The following is a 25,011-nucleotide window of genomic DNA, read 5'->3' as shown; positions in this document are numbered from 1 at the left end:
TAGAATTTTAGGGGTCTGATGTCACCTAGTAACCATCATGTAAACAAATCGTCAGATATTCCACAAGAACCAGAATAAAGGAGAAGCAGAGAACTGGCAGAGATGGTATTTCTTTTGGAATGGGATATTTCCTACTGTTTTCTCCATCAGACACTTGAAATGCAACCTCACTGTCAAATTTCTTTCACATAAATCAGAAACACATGTGGAAAGTGTGTAGTTTGGGAATAAGGAATCCAATTCATAGGGAAATTTAAATGATTAATTAAACGCAACAGATGATTACTTAAAAAAAGGTCACCTGACCTCAGGACATCAATTTCCAAAACTGCAAAATAAAATAATTGTCCTAGAGAGTTGCACTTCATGTTACCGAACCATAAGCTCTCACAAATTAGTGACCGGACATTATAACAATTGTATTTTTAACCACCAATAACCCTAAGATAGTACAGCATGCATACAGTGAGTGTGCAAAAAAAAATGATCTTTATATTCATATAATCATGTATGAATATATGCAAAATAGTAACAGCTTCCACTACTGAATGTCCACTCTGTGCCCCAAAATGTATGAACACAATTTGTATGTGCTTCCGTTATATCCTCCTAATGTCACCATTCAGTGAAGGGCATTAACCTTGAACAAGGCATGCCATGCAATCATCCCCTGGAGGTACTTGGTCAGTGGCTGGGCTGCAGCTCAAACCCATGTGTGCTGGTTTCCAAAAGCCATGCCCCTATTAGGCAGTGCTGGTCCTCACTAAACAGTGAAGCACAGTGACCCCGGGGGAGGGGCGGGGACACCTGAGTCCGCGACATTGGCATCTGAATCTCGCCTCTGCCACTCAACAGTCCTAGTGATTTGGGACAAGTTGTTTTAATTCTGTAAGACTCAATGTCTGTATTGGTAAAACAGAGGAGTAACAAGTACCTCCTGGGGTTAATATGAAAGTTAAGATAACACATCGGCAGTAGTTGGCAAGTAAAATGTCTTAAAACTCACTGATTAAGTGTCCCCAAGGCATTTCACGTGCCATGGCAGAACTCTGGAGAAGAGACACAAAAGGACAGCAGAGAAGGTTAGCCCGCGCTGTATTTAATGAATTAAATCACGGAGTGGTGGAGCAACAAGGTGACCTAAGTAAGATCTGGCCAAATCTTTTCACTGCATCGGTAAGGAAACCAAGGACCAGAAAATTAATTACCACACAATCATTTGGCTGCACATCATGACCCAGAACCCAGGACCCTTCCAACCTGGAGTCAATAGCTCTGGCTACTCTGTCCCTCGGCTGCTCAGCTCTCCTTTAGCTCCTGCTGCAAAAGAGAGTCCAGACCTGCAGAAACGCACCTGCGGTCCCCAGGAACAGACTTAAGACTCAGAGTGGGAAGGAAGGTACCTCACGGCACCGGCAACAAGCTCAACACATCACTGTGGGGAGGAAAGTACCGTAGAAGCCATTCTCACCCTCCATAAACAAAGAAACAAAACTATACCGATTGTGTACACACATAAAGCACGTAGGTATGCACATGTGAGGACTCTAACAGGTGCACATGGGGCTCAGCTAGAAGAACGCTAATGATCATGTAAGTTACCCAGCCCAACCCCTTATTTTATAGAGGAAACGTTAAGCCCCTACCAGGTTAAGTGACTAATCATACTGCTGTGGAAAACAAAGGCAGAAGAAAAATTATTACACTTCCTTACTACCTACAGCCCCCTGCCAAGTCCCTCAACAGGCAGAGAGACATTGCTCTAGGGACTCAGCCGCCTCGATGTTAGCACCTTGCTAAGGACAAAAGGCAAGCTTGGCCCAACCCCCGGGATCCTGTAACCCTACTTTAACATATAAAAATTTCTGTGGAAACTTCCTTTATCTCTACCACCCAATACATATACATGTTGGCAATCATCCCCCAAGTATGTGACCCACCTATATACATCTAAAGGATTTCATGAGCAAAGGGGGTGCCTGGATGAGTCAGTCGGTCAAGCATCTGCCTTTAGCTCAGGTTATGATCTCAGGGTCCTGGGATTGAGCCCCACATGAGCCTCCCTGCTCAGCAGGGAGTCTGCTTCTCCCTCTCCCTCTGCTGCTCCCCTCAACCCCTGGTAATACATGCATGCACTCTCTCTCAAATAAAATCTTAAAAAAAAAAAAAAAAAAGATCTCATGACTAAGGCTTTACCAGACGGTAACAATAATAATAATCCAACAATAGCTAGTCCCCTCAAGGTCCTGGAAACCTTGCTTCCAGCAGTCCTTAGAGACTTTCGCTGTCCCTAACCCCCTCCCAACTTGAAAGTATATAATGGACCACTCCTCCTGATCCCAGTGCCACTCGTCCTGCCACAGAGCCTGTCCCTGTGCTTTAATAAAATCACCTTCTTGCACCAAAGACATCTCAAGAATTCTTTCTTGGCTGTCAGCTTCGAACCCTAAAGTCTTTCCTACGTCAACACTAGTCATCCTGGCAGACACAGAATTAGAACCTACCTACTAGTGTCTGGAACCCCAGGACAGTCCTGCTTGCCTTCCACCGACTCCCCTCTTGGCTGGCACCTACCTGAACTATCGCAACAGCAAAGAGAAGCCAACCATTCTGAGTCAGAAACAGCAAGAGTGTTATGTTTCTCATAGAAGGGAGAACAGTGGGAAAACAGAAGAAAATGACATGTAAAAACATCTAAAGCCCTGCCTTTCCCTTTAAAAAAAATTAAATACATCTTTAAGCGACGGACATTCAACATAGAGATTCTGAACACTCCCTACAAATTCATCTCCTTTTCTTTCTAGAAAAGGTATAAAATATCATTCAGGACAATGAAAGGCAGTCCTCTTCACAATGGCCTCTTCCTGTTCATTTCCTTAGTGAAATCAATGTGTCTGCTTCGTGAAAACAATGAATACTTTTAGACAAAACCGAGACTCCCGTGACCACCACCGTGGGCTGCGCTTGCTCCCCACAGCCTCTGCTCAAAATGGCTCCAGAGTCGAGTGAGTTTCTACTATTCATAAACCGAGGCCATTTTTGTCCATTTGCCCAATAAATATTTGCTAAGCATCTAGTATCAGCCACTCTGGGTCAGGTCCCGTGCTGATCCTTGGATACACACGGGTGAATCAGATCAATGGGATTCCCTACAGAGCGTCGGGTCCAGAGACAGAAAACAGGTAAACACCAGTCAACTGCGACGGGCTGCAGGCATCGTGAAAATTGAATGAGGACCACAGGATAATGAGGGGAGGGAAGGGAGAGGCAGTATCTCTCAAACAGTAACAGTAAACCAAGACCTACAAACAGGATGAAAAGGAATTGGGGGGGGGGGTAAACTGAGAAAACAGATTATCTTCTTTGCATGGATTCAGTTGACCCGAGACCCGTTACCTGACCTCTCATATGCCCCAATCAAGTTGGATATACGAATGGCCTACAACAGAAATACTCTGCACAGCAGAGAGGGCATTTTTTCAGTAGCGATGGTAGCAGTAATAGCCACTCCCCATTGAGCACTTACTGTATACCAGGGTACTCTCTGTGCTTTAATCCTCTCTGGGAGTCTTCTGCACACTTCATTTTAAGCTGGGTGTCAGCTGTATGATACTGGATTAGTTGTCAACCTTAGGTTCAGGACACATTCTAGTGACCGGACCAGGCACATCCTGCTTTTATTTAATTAGGTATTATTCCTAAGTGTCTAAGAATTTATCAGCAAGACAAAAGGCAAGACCCTGACCAAAACCTGTATCAAACAATATAATCCACTTCCCCCAAGGGAATCATTACTCTCTACCTTGTGTTTATCATCGCTTTGCCTTCCTTCTACAGTTTTAGTGGATCTACATATTTTCATGAAAAGTGAGCTGTTTCATTGTAGTTACTTCTCGCTTTATAAAAAAAAAAGGGTGGATATAATTTATGGGACTTAATTTTTTCACATATATTCCTAAGACCTACTCATATTGTTAGACGATGCTGTAATTCATTAGTTTGGACTGTTGCATAATATCACAGTTTATTCACTCACTCTGTCACTGATGGGCATTTGGGTTGCCTCCAGGTTCTCTCTCTTGGGCACAGTGCTGTTATGAATATTCATGGGTGGCCTAGACACACGTCTGTTACATATGGGCGAGCGGACTCTCAGAGTCAGGAGCAGGGCTGCCGGGTCCCAGGGTCTGTGAGTGTTTAACCTCGGACTGTGAAGCCTCCCAGAATCATCCGCTTAACATTCCCACCCACGACACAGAAAACATGCGGACGCACATGTTCTTCATGACTTGGCATTGTCAGGCTCAACTTTTTGCTGACAGAAAAGGCATAAATGCTACCTCATTGTCTTAATTTGTATCTCCATGACCACCCATCATGCTGAGCACCTTTTCCCGCAGGTGCGGACTCTGCCTATCCTCTCCTCTGAAAAGCCTGTCCACTCTCGCCACCTCTCCTACTGGGCTGTTTGTGGCATTCTCAATGATTACAGTTCTTCGTGTATTTTTTTATTCCAATGCACTTACAGGGGTATGTATTAAGAAAAGCGTCTTCCAATTTGTTAGCTTGTCTTTCCACCTTCATTAAGGAATCTTAATTAACAAAGGCTCTTTTTTTTAATTTGGTTAAATTATCTTTCTTCCAGACAATGCCTTTTAGTGTTGTATTTAAGAAGTCCCTACCCCAAGGACTGTGATATTTTTTAATATGAATTTTAACATTTTGGCTTGGCCATGCTAGTTTTTTAATCCATGCAGAGCTGACATTTTTACAAGGCACGACTACAGATCCACTGTAATGTTTTCCCACGTGGATTTTCCCTAGCTCCTCTACACCGCACAGACGTGTCTCTTCCCCACACTGAAGAGCACGCAAACCTTGGTCTCACACCGAAGTCCCACATGGGGCTGCTTCTGAGTCTCCATTCTACTTGCTGGTCCGTGTCTCTGTCCCTACACCAAACACCACAGTGTTAATGACAAGAACCTCTCAAGTTCTGATGACCAGAAAGACAGTCACCTTACTCTCCTCTTCCTTTGCAGAAGGGTCCTGGCTATCTTCACCTTTGGTCCTTTGCTTTTAACGTAATTTTAAAAATCATGTTATTGTATTTTGTGAAAAACTCCCTTCTTACGTATGTATTAATTTCAGAGGAACTGCCATCTTTCTGATATTAACACTTCCTGTCTTTGGGTCTAGTATACCTCTCCATTTATTTAGGTCTTCTTAAATAGCTATTACAATTTTGCCTGTAAATCATGAACATCTTTTATTTTTTCTTAGCACTTGATATTCGTTACTATGTAAATGGCATCTTGGCATTAATTATGTTTTCTCATAGCTGCATTTCTGCATCCAACTTCTGTATGTTAAACTTACATTGACTCTTGGCTAAACCTTCCCATTACTTCAAATCATTTCTCTGTAAATTACCACAGGATTTTATATATATATATATAATCACATCATATGACAACAATCTAAATATTAGTCCCAATTTATGGGTGAGAAAGCTGAGACACAGAAAGGTTAAACATTGAAATCACAGGATCTCAAACAGGTATCTGCACCCCCATGTTCACTGCAGCATTATTCACAGCAGCTAAGAGACAGAAGCAGCCTAAATGTCCATCAACAGATAAATGGATAAAGAAAAGTTGGTGTATCCATACAATGGAATATTACTCAGCCATTAAAAAGGAAGGAAATCATGTCCCATGCTACAACACAGATGAACCCTTAGGACATTATGCCAAGTGAAATGAGTCAGTCGCAGAATGATAAACACTGAGTAATTCCACTTAGACGAAGTATCTAAGTAATTAAGCCTCAGAAGGTAACACGGTGGGGTAACACAGTGTTTTAGTCACGCGAGATGAAAAAGTTCTAGAAATGTGCTGTGCAACATTGTACTTCTATTTAATATTAAACCATACACTCAAAAGTTTGTGAAGAGATAAATCTTTTGTTATGTTTTATTGGCAATTAAAACAGAAGTTAAATGAATTGCCTATAGAAACAGCAAAGAAGACCTAAGACCCAAATCCAGATAGTCTGAACTCAATTACTACATGGCACCACTTCATATGGAAAACAGTACACAAATATAGGAAATATGCACAATTTTTATGTGTATTCATATGTTGAATAGTTCTGATTTTTTCATACACGTTCCAGAAGAATATTGTTCATTGAGGCTACATATATAATAATTTATTTGAAATTAAAAGTTGACTATTTTTAAATTTTTCATATTTACCATACATGGAAAGTTTCTGTATGTATGTATGTATGCATTTACTTATTTAAAAATATTTTATTCATTTATTTGACAGTGAGAGAGAGCACAAGTAGAGGGAGAAGCAGGCAGAGGGAGCGGGGAAAGGAGGCTCCCCATGGAGCAAGGGAGCCCGACTCGGGGCTCAATCCCAGGATCCCAGGACCATAACCCAAGCTGAATGCAGACACGCAACGACTGAGCCACCCAGGCGCCCTGGAAGTTTCTGATTTTTATATCTTATAGTTAAATCTTTTCAAATTCCTATTGTTTCCATAAATAGGTGAAATAATTTTTAAAACCCTACTATTGGGGCACCTGGGTGACTCCGTCTGTCAGTTAAGCATCTGCCTTTGGCTCAGGTCATGATCTCAGGGTTCTGGGATCAAGCTCCATGTCAAGCTCCCTGGTCAGCGGCAAGCCTGCTTCTCCCTTTCCCTCTGCTGCTCACCCTTTTGCTGATTCTCTCAAATAAATAAGTAAATAAATAAAACCATACTGTCAAAAAATACCACTTTTCTCTTAGCCCAAGTCAGGGTTTTACAAATTTTTTAAATTAAATGTTCAGCATTATAAAAGATGTAACAAGTAGCAATGAATTCCCAAGGATAAAGAGATAAGATCTCTAAGTCACATGTTCGGCTATGAAATAATAGTTCAAAACTTGGAGTATACCAGTAAAAAACACGTGAGTGACAGACACTCGGTTTAACTTCAAAGAAAAACAACTTTAAAAAACATGCTTCTTTTTATAGTTAATAAAACATGAATTTACTTTCTAATACCATTATTTTTTCCCATTTCAGGTTTTCACCCTGACTTACCGCTTGGCAAACACTGGCATTTCTGGTTTGGGTTATTCCTCCCACGAAGACCACACAGGTCAGGAAAATATGAAAGCACAAGTTCACAAGCATATGCCAGCCCTTGAGACTGATTCGAATCAAGCTGTTAAAAGGAAAAACATTAATATTCAGGCTAGTTCATGTGAAGCAGGACGCTATGATATTCAACTACAAGTTAGCAATTCCAACTGCATAAAAGGCCAAATGTAGATGTTTTATGCTTAAACACTTTACCTAAAATGCATGAACTATTAGACACACACACACACACACACACACACACACACACACACAGGATTTGAGACCTCATTTAACTCAGTACAGTGTCATAACATTTCGCTTCATGCACTGAAAAAGACAAGTCATTTATGGAACTACTGCACCCACTAAAGGCTAAACAAATTCTCCATAATAAGAAATATCTGGGCTTCTGTTAAGTCACCACGTCTTATGACAGCTGGATTACTTGTTTGCTTCTAAGAGATTTCTGCAAGGTGCCAATCTCTGCTTTTCCTGACCTACTAGGATAACACGGTCTAAATGCCCAGTACATTTCCTTCTGGCCTTTCATAACAAAATTTTGAAGTCTTTCTTTTAATATCAAAATCTCCTTTTGTTTCTTAACTAAATGTCAAGAAATGCCATATAAGTCCAGCTTAAATAGGAAAATACATTCTAGCAAAACCTCTTGCAAAGTGAATTTCTGCTTAGCAAATCCTTCTAGTTCGTTATTTCCTACCATAAAATAAAAGTTTCTGTAGCTTTGCTTCCAATTAACGGAAACCATATCCATGCTTAAATGCCACAACCTTCCTTACAAGTGCCATCTATAACATAAAGAATATCACAACATGCAGAGTCAAAAATAGAAGTCCCACCACTGTCAGCTTCTGGAAGACACCTCCACAGGTAACATGTCTCCAGCTCACCTCACCGGCTGCTGCCCCTCTGCCCCACCTCCCAGCCCCCAACACATACCTCCCATATTCTTTCCCAGATACAAACAGATTGAATGCTATAAAAGATGAATTTTACCATTTCATGAACTCGTTACTTATGTCTTGAACTCCATGAACTGAAGGAGCCTTGTATGTGTCCTGAAATAACCGCTCTTCCTTTGGAGGGACAGCAGAGAGCTAAAGTCCCTTTTACCCTAACTCCATGTGAAACAAACTCCCTCGACTTGAAGTCCCCCATTTGCCAAGTGGCCTTTCTTACCTGTGATGGTATATGTAGCTGATGGTGACCGCCAGGAGGCTTAAGAGGAGAATGACGGCGGTAGTATAAACCACGGGGTGTAGCAGACTGGCTGCCTGGGTGTAGAGTTCAGATCCTGTCAAGTCCTGAGGGAGAAGAGAAAGCCCATTCTAGCTGCACATTTCCAGACACGACACACGGATATTATTTCCAGGGACGAACACAGGCTGACCCTCACATCTCTGTTTTTCTCAAGAACCAGTGTTTCGTGTTATCTTTCTTCACACCTTACTCTGCCTTCCTAACTTCCAGTGTGTAAGCTACTTTTAGAGTATGTACATAGGTGTGTATGTATGTGTGTATGTCTGTATGCACGTGTATATACACACATACACATGCATATGTGTACACACACACACACACACACACCCCTGCTCTGCATCCGAGCTGCAGATAAACTGAATGCTGACTTGGCTCCGAGGGTCATGGAAGCACAGCAGCAGCCTTGTGGTAAGGCCCAGCAGTACCGCTGAGACAAACAAGCCTCAACGGGCCTTGCTGACCATCTGAGGTCAAGTTCAACTCTGAGTTCAACAAATACAAGCAGACCGACCACTGTGTAAAGCACTGAGGACGGGATGGTAAGACGTGGTTCCAGCCCTCGAAGGGCCGCCCATCACAGGGGAGAGAGACCCACAATCGGATCACAGTGATGCCTGAAGATGGTAAAGGCAACACGGTTTGGGAGCAAAGAGCTCAAAAATCTATACTGGAAATAACAGCAAGTCACTGCTATCGCGCTGACCATGACGCAGGCACCATGCCCCACTTTACACCGAGGAACTCTGTGGGCTGTAGCTGTATTAGCAGCCCCATCATAGAGGTCAAGCAAGGGAGGCACGAAGAGGTTAAGCACCACAACGATTTGGTCCAAGGGAACGTGGCTGCCAAGTCCCTGCTCCCGAACACAACGCAGACAGTGCCCGACTCAAATGGAAACACTCCACACCCCAAGGCTTCCTCCTTGTAAAGGACCACAGCAGGCTGGGTGGGTGCCTCTGCCCCGGCCACGGTCGCCACTCCAGAAAACAGGGGTTGTAGAGTCACCAGATCCTGTCCCAAATGACCCTTCTGAATGGACTCTGGAAGGTGCAAATGGACATCGGGATGGAGGAAGCCACTCACAGTAAATGCATCTTTTATCCAGAGATGCCCAACACATCTAGAAAAGTTAGATGAAACAGGGGGCATATTTTCCTAAAGAATCGGAAGTGGACAATATACAAATTATAGATCGAGAAGATCGTATCAGAATACCTTAACAAGCCCTTCACTATAACATATGATGAAGAGAGGCCCATAGAGCCTGACAAAATTCACAGTTAATAGGAAACTGGAGATACAACATGGGAAATTGAATTCTAGTCTGAGAGCTCCAGGACGTCGTGATGAATCTCAAGCCTGCAATTCATCTATTTATTTGACAAATGTTAATTGGGTACCTACCACGGCCAGGCACAACGCCAAGCACCGGATACTCAGTGAAACGCAGAACGTAGTCCCAGCCCTCGAGAGCTGACAGGCTGTAAATGGACAACCAAAAAAGGGAAAATACAGGAGAAAAAGCCTATCACCACAAAGTCGGCACAATCTGTCCCTGTGAGATGCTCCCACGATTAGTCTATGGTACAGGGCCTCTGTGCCCTCACTATTTGCCAGAAGTCTAGAACATCTGTGGGAAAATTCAAACAAACACTGGGGCAATGAGAACCAGTTAGATGTTAGTAAAAGCTGACACATTTCCTCTCAATTTCTACAAAGAGCTACTCTTCCCAATCAGAATTAATAACCGAAGATAAACTTTCAATATCTAGGATTTGGCCTCTAGATGCCCTTCATACACCACATATGTAACATTCCTCTAGGAAATGTTCAATCACCCCTCACTTGCTGGCTACCTGGGTCTGGAGCCGTTGCCTGCCTATAAAGTAAAGACACGACCAGTCATCTGGCGGGGTCTGGGTAAGGGCCAGAGAGGGCACCCCATTGTGCCTTCCACAAGCTTCATCGGACAGCCAACCAATGCAGGTGGCCACATGATATCTAACGGAAAGTCAGACAAAGTGCCAACTCAGTTCCCAAAATACACTGTATATAACATGTACATTTAAAAGCAAATAGTATTTTTCAAAAGTCAAGTGAAGAGAATACAGTATAAGAAAAAAACTGGAGGTGAAAATAAAGGGCAAAGACTCTTGTAATTCCAAGTTACAACTGGAAGAAGGCACAGATGCACCTGTCACTGGTCCTGCATGGCATGCTTCCTCTGGGGCCTTCTGGATTGTCACCACAAACTGACCCGCCCAAAGGGAAGAGAAACCCCACTGAGAGATTGACCCAGGGGAAGGGGTAAAGTTCCAGATAGGAAGTACTTTAGGCTCTGAGGGTCAAGAGGGAAATTGAGGCTACTATGAAGGGGCTTCTTAACCTCTTAAAGCAGCTGATGGGACTGGGCCCATGGGTCACATGTTCACGATGGTTTACAGACCTCAGATATAAAGAAAATAAACTAAGAAAACCTATCTTAAAAATATATATATATTTATTTGAAAGAGAGAGAGTGAGTGTGTATGGGAACGGTGGAGAGAACAGGAGGAGGTTGAGAATAATTCTAAGCAGACTCCGTGCTGAGCACGGAGCCCGACAGGGGACTCCACCTAATGACCCAGAGATCACGACCTGAGCTGAAACCAAGAGTTAGATGCTCAAATGACTAAGCCACCCAGGTGCCCCAGAAAACCTATCTCGATGACGCTAGAAGATGAGAATACAAGGTTATCTGAGACAACTGAGAAGAATAAGATGGTAGAGAAGTTAAAGATCTAAAGCAACAAAGCAGAAATCTGAATCACAATTATTTTCAATCATACTAGTAAACACATAGCTTTATAATACTATAACAGAAGTATCACTAAATACACTGAGTATGACCACCAGGAGGCACCCGTGAAAAGAAAAAGTAAAACTTTGCAACACAGTAAGGAGATGGGGAAGAGTCTTTGCTTCTTGGTGCTTATGCAACAGCCCATCACTAAATGGTCATATCGGTCAGTCTTCTTTATGGTACAAAGTTTAAGAAAATAAGGAAAAAGGAAGTGAAAAGTATAGTTTTTTTACATTAGTTAACTTCACCAATGTACAGTATCCAAACACTTGAAAATATGGCTAAAAAAACAAAACAACAACAACAACAAAAAACAACCATAAAGATGAATAAGGCCCCAACTAGAAGAAGTTTTTGAAAATCTTTGTTAACTTAATAAACAGGTTCACATATTTATGTGTTACTTCTAAACTGAAACTTACTAAATGTAAAACCACTGGCAGTTTTTTAATTTTTTAATTTAAATTCAGTAAATTAACATATGGTATATTATTAGTTTCAGAAGTAGATTTTAGTGATTTATCAGTTGTATATTACAGCACCCAAGTGCTCATGACATCAAGTACCCCCCTTAATGTCCATCACTCAAGTACCCCTCAACGGCAATTTTAAATAATCCATTGTCATTACAGTAGTAATAAGGGTAATTATAAATCAGTAACTATCTAAACCTGTCAGGACCTGAACAATGGAAGGAAATTCAAAGAAATACACTCTGTCAGAGTTCAAAGAATTATTTAAAAGTTTACCAATAAAATAAAGTTGAAAAATAGATCTGAAATCAGAAATGGGGGGGGAGGACTATGACTTCTATGTTTTTTTAATTTTTCCCCTAAAGAAAAAAGAAGAATGTCAAGATTTTGCTCCCCTTACCTCATACCATACACAAAGGTCGATTCTAGTCAAATCATGGATTTAAATATAAAAGATAAAAAATACTAATCTTGAGGTAGAGAAAGATTTTTTAAATAGCATATAAGAAGCAAAACCTTAGAAAAATTAAGAAACTCTGTTCATAAAAAGACAGCATTAAGAGGAAAAGGAAAAGGGTACTTTCATAGACTGAATGTTTGTGTCCCTCCAAAATTGTATGTTGAGGTATTAATCCCCAATATGATGGTATTAAGTGGTGGGGTCTATTGGGAGATGATCAGGACATGAGAGTGGCCTCATGAATGGATTGGTACCTGTATAAAAGGGACCCTGGAGAGCTTCCTTGCCCTTTCCACCATGTGAGGACACAGGGAAAAGATACCATCTATAAGCCAACAAGCGGGCCCTCACCAGATGCCAAATCTGCTAGCACCGTGATTTTGGCTTCAGGCCTCCAGAACTGTGAGAAATAAATTTCTGTTCTTTATAAACCCCAGCCTATGATACTTTGTTACAGCAGCCCAAACTCACGAAGACTGGCATGGACTGGGAGATATTCACAACACATTAACCCAAAAAGGAGCTCCTATTCACCGCTCATACCAAGAATTCTATAAGTCAGCAAGTAAACAACAGATAAGCAAAGTAAAAATTGGCAAGATACATATGTGGGATCTTAAAAACAACAAAACAAAATGAACAAACCAATAAAAACCCTCAGAGGGAAAGAGATCATTTTTGTGGTTACCAGAAGCAGGGATGAGGGGAGGGGGAACGAGATGAAGGGGATCAAAAGGCAAAAGTTCCCAGTTATAAGATAACACTACTATACGGTGTATTTGAAAGTTGCTGCATTTCTTTCTCTCTCTTGTTTGGTATCTATAAAAGATAACAGATGTTAAATAAACTTATTGTGATAATCATTTCACGGTATGTGGAAGTCAAGTCATTATGCTGTACCCCTTAAACAGCGTAGCATGTCAATTATATCTCAATAAAACTGAAAGAAAAGAATTAAAAGTCAAAGATAATGAAAACAGACAAGATCTGAGTGAGAACTTCACCAAAAGGGACACCCAAACTGACAGTAAGAAAACAGAGAGTTCTCAGCATCTTTAGTCAACAGAGAACAAGTTAAAACCATTTTTAATTTTAATTAAATTATCAATATTAAAATTAAATAATAATTTTAATAAAATTAAAATATCAGAATACCACCACCAAAGACTACAGTTAAAGATGTGCGCTACCAAGCACTGGCAAGGATATGGAAAAACTAAAACTCACATTACTGTCGAGACTATAAACCAAAATAACCACATTGGTCAACTGTATGGCATAAGTGACCAATAAATGTATGGAGAGTCTATCATCCAGTAATCCCACTCTGGAGTGCCCATGTCCCTCAGAAACCATGCACATGAGTATTCTCAGACTCTTGTGAAATAATATTGTACAAGGCAATTACTGGAAACAGACGGAGACCTAAATAAGTCATGGTAGAAACATAAAATAATGTTCAGTAGTGAAAAAGTAGGAAGCTGGGGCGTCTGGGTGGCTCAGTCAGTTGGGCATCAGTCTTGGTTCTGGCTCCCGTCTCATACGGGTTATGGGATCGAGCCTGGAATCCAGCTCCATGCTTAGTGGGGGGGGGGGGGTCCACTTGGGGAGTCTCACCCTCTGCCTCTCCCCTGTCAACTTGTTCTTGCACTCTCTCTCTCTCTTACTTTCTCTAGAATAAATCTTATATATATAAAAAAGAAGAAGAATGAGGAAGATACAGGAAGAATTCAGAAAGAAGATTTAGTGGACTGATTAAGAACATTGATTTCTGGAGCCTAAATTCAAATCCCGATTCTAACACTAACTTTGCAAGCCTGGTGCTTAACCAAGTTAAGCCTGGTGCTTAACTTCACTATGCCTCAGTTTCTCCACCTGTAAACTGGGGATAATGTTAGTAGCACTAGACCTCAGGAGGTAACTATAATGACCAAATAAGTGAATGCATGTAAAGACTTCAGGAGAATGCCTAGAACATAAGCACTTAATGAAAATTAGCCACTAGCATCCTATCATCCTAAAGCAACATAAATTATTCCAAGGACACCATCACCGTCATAAGATACACTGTTTCATGGTGGGGGAGGGAGCATGGTTTGAAACAATGTTTGCAGCATGCAGCCTTCAAGTAAAAATGGGAGAAAACAGGACTATATATTCATTCTGTTTCAATATACACGAAAATCCCTTCCACAGGCAAGAAACTTCTGTTAGTGACAGGTTACCTACTTTGCACAGATAATGACCATGATGGGAGAGAGGGGCGGAGGTCAAGTTTTCACTATATATTAATGTGTAGAAATAATTAAAACATTTGATCCCTGTGAATGTAGTCCCTATTTAAGAATTATGTTTTAAAAATGTTGCTAGCATGCATGTTTAGTTACAATGTAGGTGAAGCTCAAGTTTGCTTTCATTCAGCAAGTTTTACACAAACAAAATTTCAAAGCCACACTACAGGGATGTAATAACAAATGAGAGCTCTCTAGTTTCCTGTATTTCTCTGTGAACACAGTAACAAAAGGGAATCACAGTCCACAGGCTATTTTATCTTTACTAGTATCACCGACTGAGTATCAAGTACTACACAAATAGTCTGACCCTACACCTTACCTCCATACTACTCACGTTTCTTTTATCTCCTATTGACCCCAACTTCCAAGAATCTTTCTGCCTCAATTCCTACTATTTCTGATCATTTATTTCAAACAAACCCAATTTCTGCTTAAGTTTTTAGTCTGGCTCCCACTGTGACCTAGGATATACATAACTGGTCACAGCAGAACACCGACCGAAGCAAACCATGGTTTCTATTCTGGATTTGCAAACAAATATATTCTGTCTCTCTCTCTCCCCTTTTCTTTTCTTTCTTTCTTTCTTTCTTTCTTTCTTTCTTTCTTTCTTTCTTTTTTTTTAATACAAAATTCTTTAAAACCTGATGAGGAAAAGGTTTTTATCTGCCAAAATAGGAATTCAGACTTGCTACAAGAAGCCATGTACTAAGACAGTTTTCAAGAAAATAGGATTTTTTTGATTATTAAAAACTGTGAGGGAAGGAAAAAAGATGCTGATTTCCAAAATTTAGGAGATACCTGTTTTATCTCAGACATAACTTTATTCAAGAGTACGCATAATTTCGGGGCGCCTGGGTGGCTCAGTGGGTTAAAGCCTCTGCCTTTCGCTCAGGTCATGATCCTAGGGTCCTGGGATCGAGCTCCGCATGGGGCTCTCTGCTTGGCAGGGAGCCTGCTTCCTCCTCTCTCTCTCTCTCTATGCCTGCCTCTCTCCCTACTTGTGATCTCTATCTGTCAAATAAATAAATAAATAAAATCTTAAAAAAAAAAGAGTACGCATAATTTCATTAGCTGTGCCTTCATGTTTAATTAGCAATTCTAAAAATCCCATATACTAACTTTCTTACAATTTTTGTTCACAATTTCAGATACATTTTATTTTGCACCTCTAGGTGGCACAGTTACATTTTAAAAGAGCGAAAGAAAGGCGATTCTTTGAAAATAGAAAAATATCCCGGTATTGTAATTTTAGCTTTAAAGAATTGTGTATTACATTTTTTAAAAGATTAAAAGCATGAAAGATAAAATAGCTTATTCTTTCTAGAAAAGGATTATGCCAATTTAAATAGTTTAGAAGAACATCTAGGCAGTTCAAAAATAGACGCTTTTAACTAATATTAAATAAAAATAAAAGTTTCACATGTACAGTATCATGTCATTAACAGTGAAGCTTATAAAAGTTTTGTTTCATTTATTTTGCCTAACTTTCTCTACTTATTATATAAAGTTCAGACAAGGCTGTATGTCTATTATTTTTCCTCCAGTACTTCCTAATTTCAGGTTATTTTATAATCAAAACCTGAACCTGTGCCATCTCTCAAAAATGTCTTTCAGATTCATAATCCCTTCCCCTATTCTCCAAATGCATGTCTACGTATTCCATGTGTATATTGTAACATAAAGTATAAACCAGTATGGCTAATTTTGTACTTACAGCCCAGGAACCAGATTCCCTTAAGTAACTCATTAATAAAAGAACTGTTCCTATACGTTCACAGAAATGTTTATATACATCTATAGATTTTAGTTTCCTTGAGACTAAAGAAATGGGCTACCAACAGACCAACAGGTATGAACAGTGGTAAATAACAGAAAACAACATTAGCTTGATTAGCATTAACCGTGAAAAGCCATGACCTGGGTCAACCCTGTCACTTACCGTGACTAAATTGAAACTGCCACCATTACTCTAAATTCAAGAGTCTAAAACCTACCATGTATAGTGGGAAAAGGTGGTAGATGGAGAAGGAGGAAAATCTCTCACGCTTCACTGTGTATCTTTGGGCAAATGAGTCACTCTTTCCTAGTTAAGAGCTGGACTGTATGAACCCAAAATGTCTCCAAATTTTGGGAGGTCAAAGTTTAGTGGAAGTAAGTCACTTATAAAGTTTCCTGAAAATCCCCATAACCAAGTTCAATCCCATACACTGTATTTGGTTATCACTTAATTTCCCCTTTAAATTCAGAATTACCCCAAATATCACCTCCTGATGAAAGGTAACCGTTTATGTTAAAAGTAAAAATCTTCACTTGAGCTTAACTACGCATAGGGAAAAAATGAGGAAATTTAGCATTTTTGCATCAAGTTAACAACAGCCATACCATTAAAACTGCATAGTTACTAAGGGAGTAGCACTGAATGGTGGTGATATTTTCATCCGTGTAGAGTATACGGCACCCATCTGACTTCCAGCCTCCTTGTCCGTTCAGCAAATCGAAATCCCACTGGGCGGCCACGGCATCTGCTCCGTGTGCGATTCGACGCAGTGTTACATTAACAGGGATGTGGTGGGTATCCACATTCACACCATCTGGAGAAAATGGGAAATGGAAACATTTCTGAAACAAACTCCAGAAACGATTAAATGTCGACTTATACACTAATGGGTACTCTGTGGTATCTTTTTTCACTAGGGACTCATTAAAACAAGAAGGAACAAAAATAAGCATTTTTTAGGTACGGCATCTCATAAAGTCCCACTGTCCAGTCACTACAGTTGAATATAAGCCACATAACAAACCTATTTTGGTGAGAATCACAGGGGTAACTACTGTACGGCGTTTTCCATCATCAGCCAAATTTGTTGAATTCCCGGTGGCTGGGAAAAGTTTTCCGTTGCGGAATGCGATTAGTTGAAGCTTATAAAGAGAGTCATCAGTGGGTCTGACTTCCTTTTTTTGCTTTGGTGAGAAAAGGGAAGGAGGCAGCTGAATAGAAGCCTCGACGATAGTATTCTGAATATACATGAAAAACAAAATCAAAGAAAGGTTACCATATTAGCATGCAGAGACAAGAAAGAATAGTTCAGACGGCTATGAATGTTTCCTAACTGTACGCTGCTAAACAGGTTTCTCAATGTATGTATATGAAATTTAACAGCTAGAACAATTTATCAAGTATGTGAAGTATCTGAACACACCACCAAAGCACAGAAGCGTAAAATAAAGAGAAATGCAAACTCCATTTCAAAGGGTTGAAATTACAAGGAATTATTTCAGACAACAGAGTGAATTTTCCCACGGTAACAAATACTGCTAATGTCGAGAGCATTAAACAGATCAAGGACCTCAGTGATCACTCTATCAATTTTACAAAGATCAATTATAGACATAAGCACCAAAGCAGCCTACCACAAATGTGACTTTAATTAATTTGGACTTGTGGAAATCTAAGATGATTTAGGATGGATTCAAACTGTCAACAAAAAGAAATTGTACAGACTTAATAGAAACTTAGATTCAAGTAAATTCTGATGTTAGCAGAATTGCCCCCTGAGACTAAGAAACATGTTAGAAATTATGTTAAGAAAAACATAGTATCAAACAGAACAGCTGGAAATGCTGGCTGATCACTGAATGTTTTATATACTTCTTTACTAGGAACTGTTAAACTATAAATTATTCAGCATTCAATAAAAATCAAATCCGGATACCAAGGAGGCAAATAATTAACCACCTAAAAAAAAAATTCCATTTTAAGACTTAATCACAAAATTTTCTTTTTTTCAAGATTTTATTTATTTACTTGACAGAGAGAGACACAGTGAGAGAGGGAACACAAGCAGGAGGAGTGGGAGAAGGAGAAGCAGACTTCCCGCTGAGCAGAGTGCCCAATGAGGGGCTCTATCCCAGGACCCTGGGATCATGACCTAGGCCGAAGGCAGACGCCCAACGACTGAGCCCCCCAGGTACCCCACAAAGTGTTTCTCTTGACATCAAACTCTCTCCAATCCAACGTCCACATTGCCAACAGAATTTCCACCAAAGAAACATATTTGTTCTTCTATTAAGAACACCCCAGTTCGCCAATGTTTAGAGAATACTGCCTCAAACCTAAGCACATCATAGGATTTGGCTAAAACCTACATCTCAAATTCCTCCTCTAACATTCCCTATACCGATACCTGTAACCTTGCCACCCTGAATATACCAATCCTTGTGATTTCCTACATTTTTTAGGCCACCTGTGAGCACTGCACACGCCAGGATCCCTTGCTGAAATGCTCTGCTGTTCCTTTGCTGGCAAACTCTTGAATTGGGTGGATCTGATTTCGAGCAAGATAATTCTGCAGGAAATGTCAAAGATGGATCAGAATAAGAGCAGCTGACAGCCAGGAGAAAGACATCCTTAACATGGAGCCTTTTGGGATGATTAATTACAGGACGCCTCAGTATACTGCTTTTCTGGTCAGCTGCTCCCTCTGCTGGCCTCATGTGGCATTCTGCATACATCTCTATCATGACAACACCTGCACTATCACAGCACCAACTCACTGTCTGCCCCTTTACAATAGCAGGATTTTTGAGTGTGGATCATCTCACTCATTTTTCTGGACACCCCCTACCCCATGTTAATAATAGTTCCCGGCACTTATATTTGATAAAAGTAACCCACTGTTTGTAAAACTAATCAAAGTCTGCGTGGCATGATTATATTTTTGAAAAGGTTCTATTTAAGCAAGTGATTGACTTTAAAATGAGTTTTTAACGGCTGTGCTTGGAACAATGCTGAAACACACAAACACCTGCAAAATAAAGTATTTCGGAAGTTTGAATATTGGAAGTTTGAATACTTATTTTAAACTGAAGATGCCATGAAGATATTTGGTAGAAATAATCTGCCTAAGAAACATGCACAAAAAGGTTTCTACTGTTCTCACTAACAAACATAATAATCTGATGGAGACACAAAGTCTGATATAAATTCATCTAGTAAATTTCTATTCTGTATATAAATTTATCTGAAGTGTGAAATGAGGAATGCAAGAAAGGAAAAACATCAACAGCTTGACTAGTTAAAAGGTCAAAATCCTGATGAAGCGTTATATACTGGACATTTATTAAAACTTAAGAACTAGAAGAGTCAATAAAACGACTTCATAGTGAACACAAAATGACTTAAAAAATGGGGCGCCTGGGTGGCTCAGTGGGTTAAAGCCTCTGCCTTCAGCTTGGGTCATGATCCCAGGGTCCTGGGATCGAGCCCTGCATAGAGCTCTCTGTTCAGCAGGGAGCCTGCTTCCTCCTCTCTCTCTGCCTGCTTGTGATTTCCATCTGTCAAATAAATAAATAAAATCTTTAAAAAAAATATGACTCAAAAGCACAGCACAACTCTCTGGGAAAGCATTACTTAGGGGTTATCAAATTAATTTTAAAAAAGAAGACATACTGACAACATTTTTAAAAGGGCTGCAAAAGGAAACAACATCTATGATTTCTAGAAGTCTGACAATATTTTCTACCAAAGTTTAAAGTTGTAAAACCATCCAAAACAACAAGAAATTATAAAAAGTCAGAGGAGTATGAACATATCATCAACAGATAAAAGCTACATACTTTGGCTTCTAAAATACCCTTTATTGGGTGCCTGAATGGCTCATTTGGTTATGCAACTGCCTTCGGCTTAGGTCATGATCCTGGGGTCCTGGGCTCAAGTCCCACATTGGACTCTCAGCTCCATGGGGAGTCTGCTTCTCCCTCTGACCTTCTCCCCTCTCATGCTCTCTCTCAAATAAATAAAATCTTTGAAAAAAATAAAGTAAAATATAATATAATATAATATAATATAATAACCCTTTATTGGTAGAAATGCAAGCTGGTGCAGCCACTCTGGAAAACAGCATGGAGGTTCCCCAAAAAGTTGAAAATAGAGCTACCTTACGACCCAGCATTGTACTACTATTTACCTTAAAGATACGAATGTAGTGATCTGAAGGGATACCTGCACCCCAGTGTTTATAGCAGCAATGTCCACAATAGCCAAACTATGGAAAGAGCCTAGATGTCCATGGACAGATGAATGGATAAAGTTGTGGTATATACATACAATGGAATACTATGCAGACATCAAAAAAACCTTACCATTTGCAATGACATGGATGGAACTAGAGGGTATAATGCTACGCGAAATAAGTCAATCAGAGAAAGACAATTATCATATGATCGCAATGATATGAGGAATTTGAGAAACAAGACAGAAGATCATAGGGGAAGGGAGGGGAAAATGAAATAAGATGAAACCAGCGAGGGAGACAAACCATAAGAGACACTTAATATCAGAAAACAAACTAAGGTTGCTGGAGCAGAGTGGGGTGGGAGGGATGGGTGGCTGGGCGATGGACATTGGGGAGGGTATGTACTATGGTGAGAAAAAAATTTTTTTAAATAAAAATAAATAAAATAAAATATTCTTTAGAGTCCAATATGGAATATGGCTCAATAATAATTACCGGGGCTCTGGGATGGACAGAGTATGGCTAAGAGAGCTGGAAAAACTGTATCAATAATGAATAATGTTTGGATTTTTATAGTAAGAATATATTTGTATATTTCATTTCTTTAAAAGAAGTGATAATTAATTGTGAAAAGTTGTAAATCTCATGAATCAAATCATTGAGGAACACCCACTGGTTACATTTGTCATGATTTTACCTTTTGCCACTTGACCTAAAGGCAAGGAACCAGTCTGTCATTTCATTTAACCATCTGTTCATGTTAAAATGTACGGGTCACAGCAATGGAAACAGACATGGCAATTACAGCTAATAAATCAGAAAAGGTGCCCTTAAAACCCTTTGGGAAGTATATGTTTTGGGAGTCTAATGTTCATGACTGCAGGTCACCTGCCACCCCTGGGGAAAGGAAATAAGATCTGAAACAAGGAACCAGGATGGGGCGGTCCCAGCCTGATCACTCCATGGTCCCTTCACATGGCACAATTTTGTTTACACTCTCCGGGTCTCCTCTGTCACAGGCACCGAAAGACCTTTCTAACAAATGGTGAGGACCACAGGGGATCATGACCATGACAAGCACAGGAGGCTACAGAACTGTGGGTGGGATTATTATGACCTATGACTGCCTCAGTGTGGCAGGCAGTGATCTGGAGGCTGGGGAGACAGAAAATGCCTTCAAATAACAGTCTTTCCAACAATCACTGAGAACCTCATCATATTTTGACTTCCACAATTCCCTTTTAGTATTAATTTCAATACTAAAAATTGACACAGTATGAACACATGTGAAATACATGTTATCATAGAGCCCTTATTATTTTATATGCAAAATTCATGTATATTTCCCTACTCACAATGGCATTAAACCAGGAAGAAAATACGCATCCTAAGGAATATTAATTCAAATACTTCTACTACACTTCAGCACCTTTCCTTATGAAATAATCTGAACTTCTGATTCTGTGTAATTAATAAATTAAAATTTCCTGAAATCCTAATTTTGCTCAGTTCTACAGAATATGAACACTAAAATTGGAATGAGAAGAAGAGGTACCTGCTTTAAAACAAATACTAAAACAAATAATAAAAATACTAATTTACTCATGTTGTCTTAACTATCTACATGCTTGATAGACTGGGTGGTGCTCCCTGCAGGAAAAGCAGCGAGGAGGTAGTCAAGAACTGGCCCAGCAGCTAAATCCGCTACAGGGTAAGGAAGATTATTTTAATATCTTACTGACTGTCCTGGTTGCAATTGGTACACATGCTGGTTCAACGTCAGGCAGGCCTAGGAAGACCAATCTATATGAGAAAGATGGATTTTTTTTAAAGAGTTTATTTATTTGACAGAGAGAGACACAGCAAGAGAGGGAACACAAGGGGGGGGGGGTGGGAGAGGGAGAAGCAGGCTTCCTGCCAAGGAGGGACTCGATTCCAGGACCCTGGGATCATGACCTAAGCCGAAGGCAGATGTTTAACCATCTGAGCCAGCCAGGCGCCCCTGAAGTATGGATTTTTTTTTTTTTAAGATTTTATTTATTTATTTGACAGACAGAGATCACAAGTAGGCAGGGAGGCAGGCAGAGAGGGAGAGGGAAGCAGGCTCCCTGCCGAGCAGAGAGCCCGATGCAGGGCTTGATTCCAGGACCTCCCCCAGGATCATGACCTGAGCCAAAGGCAGAGGCTTAACCCACTGAGCCACCCAGGCGCCCCTGAAGGATGGATTTTTAAGGAAGAGCCTAGAGACCCAAGACTAAATGGAAAGTCAAATGGGTAATACAGAAGTCCAAACCAGACTGTGATGGTAGCAAAGACAGAAGGACAGAGATTGAAGAAATATAATACAAGTAAGGCTCCTATTACTAACAGAGAACTGCCTTTTAGAGGTATAACTTCACATATTAGCACACTCTTCCATTCAAGGGTCATATCATCAATTAGGAGGTGTTCACATTATCTGCTCTGTGTATATTCAAGGCATTAAAAAAAAAAAGACATGCAAAAAGAATAAAAATTGCCCTAGTATAAAGTTTAAAATGTAAAGTAAGTTTTCTATTAAAGTGCTAAAGCATTTTGCCTCGTTGATGTTACAATTTTTAACTAATTTTATGTCATGAAGGATATAGTCCTCTCTCACTCAGTTTAATCATGTCCGTCAATGAAGCATGAATAATAGTATAATGTGTCCTTGGTTTCTGGCCACAGATGATCTTAAAAGGATAGAATAGTATGAAATTGACAAATCTGAGTGTGTTCATTTAAAGCTTTCTACTCTGGCAGGTAGGAGCTCTCCTTACCCAGAGGGGTAGCTTGTGAAATTGATGAAATGTAGGGTTTCATCATTTGTAATCCCTTTCTACCGACTATGATCATCTAAGATAGAAGGGTTCATCAATTTTAAGTGCTCCTCCAAGACACATGCCTCTCTCTCTTGGGCTGGTGTGCGATGCTGCTTCTCTGCCTTCTGTGGTATGTTTTTACCAGTGAACAACATAATAAGGAAAACAGCAGGTCAGCAGGAGCATGGCTGGGTGCGTTAAGTACCCTCCCAGAGCGAAGAGTCACAAATAAATCTTGCCAATTTTCCTCAGAGTATATTATATCAAGGAAATATATTATCATTAGACATTCTGACCTAGCTGAGATTGTCTTGGGCAGTGGGAGAATTGGGACTACTTCTAAATTTGACAAACCAGTTCTTATGGAGGTTACCCACGGCAAGGTATAACAAAATAATGTTAATTTTCTTTCATTCATTCACTCACTCATTCATTCATTCAATATTTCCTAAGTGCCCACATCTGCCCATTCATTCATTCAATATTTACTGAGTTGTGCCCACAAAGTACCAGGACACATAACACCTATTTGAGCAATTACCATGCAGCCTTTAAAGTGAACGCAATACTGTTTGTGATATAATTCAGGGACAAGCCAGAAACAAAGAACATACTGTGTAATTAAAATCCACAGAGAACACAGTTACACATGGCCACACAAAGTTAAATGAGAAAATGTGGTTCGATTAGGGTGTTGGAATTGTACATCTACTCTGTGCGTCGATGTAGTTTAACAAAACACATCTATACCCTAAATGTTAAAACTCAATAAAAATGTTTCCCATTTTGCTTGATGCAATAAAACACACATTTTCTGAAGACAGATCACATGTTTGCACCTCTTTGCCAAAAATCTTGATCTACAGCTTGCCTGATCAAATGCCCGATCTCAAGGCTGGCTTTTCCATTAGGTCCAGTGAGCCCAGAGCCAAGGGGGAATGCAATACTTGGAGGTCGTCTACGGAAATGTTTTCATGTCTTTAAAACCAGGAGCATAAAAATGAACTTTCAGGTCAAAGAAAATGTTCTAATATGTATTAATATATTCATCTTTTTACCACTTGGCAGTCATAATGTATGATTTTGATATTTCTGTGTGCAGAATGGGATCCAAAGGGCACAGGTGTCCAGGCCCATGAAAATCACAACATGTCCCTTCCTGGTCTGAATTTCTTTTCAAACAACAGCCAAAACAATCCCAATACCCACCACACCCCACCCCTAAGTATCTTCTAATAAGGTTATTGTGCAAAGCAAACCATCTGGAGTATTCTAATCTGATAGTGCTAACGGTAGAGTGTCCTAAATGCTTATAAAATATAACGTACCTTCAGTGCCAGACTTGAAAACGTATTTGAAACATTGCACTTAAAGCTCAGCTGTTTATCCAGGTTTCCGTCTGGGTCCCGCCTCCCATACTCGGAAAGGCCTGTCCGGTCAGCAGCTGCTACCTTCTGGAACACGGTGCACGTCATCCCAGTGAAGCCCGCGGCCTTGATGACATAAGCTTCCAGAGCAATATTGGGTGAATACTTCAAAAGTCAATCAAACAGGAGTTATGAAGATTTACAGCATGAGGAAAAGCACTTTCCAAGAGTTTTCAAACACAAAACACTGTACGTAAGTGAGAAGCAAAAGCCAAGCTTCTTACTTAACAATGACACTGT

The 25,011-nt window shown here is 40.2% G+C and overlaps 1 protein-coding gene across 1 annotated transcript in view; it reads right to left on the bottom strand.

Annotated features, from left to right (window-relative positions):
• ADGRA3 (adhesion G protein-coupled receptor A3) overlaps positions 1-25,011 on the bottom strand; it is a 129,433-nt gene that overhangs the window by 6,369 nt on the left and 98,053 nt on the right. The window contains exons 12-16 of the mRNA XM_045998179.1: positions 24,673-24,876; positions 17,292-17,505; positions 16,873-17,081; positions 8,341-8,465; positions 7,102-7,225 (exon numbers count right to left, since the gene is read on the bottom strand). Coding sequence (XP_045854135.1) covers positions 7,102-7,225; positions 8,341-8,465; positions 16,873-17,081; positions 17,292-17,505; positions 24,673-24,876 — 876 coding nt within the window. The remainder of the gene's footprint in view (positions 1-7,101; positions 7,226-8,340; positions 8,466-16,872; positions 17,082-17,291; positions 17,506-24,672; positions 24,877-25,011) is intronic.

The sequence above is a fragment of the Meles meles genome, chromosome 2 (genome assembly GCF_922984935.1).
Source record: "Meles meles chromosome 2, mMelMel3.1 paternal haplotype, whole genome shotgun sequence".
In the NCBI taxonomy this organism is placed as follows: Eukaryota; Metazoa; Chordata; class Mammalia; order Carnivora; family Mustelidae; genus Meles; species Meles meles.
This window is presented reverse-complemented; position numbering and strand designations above follow the sequence as displayed.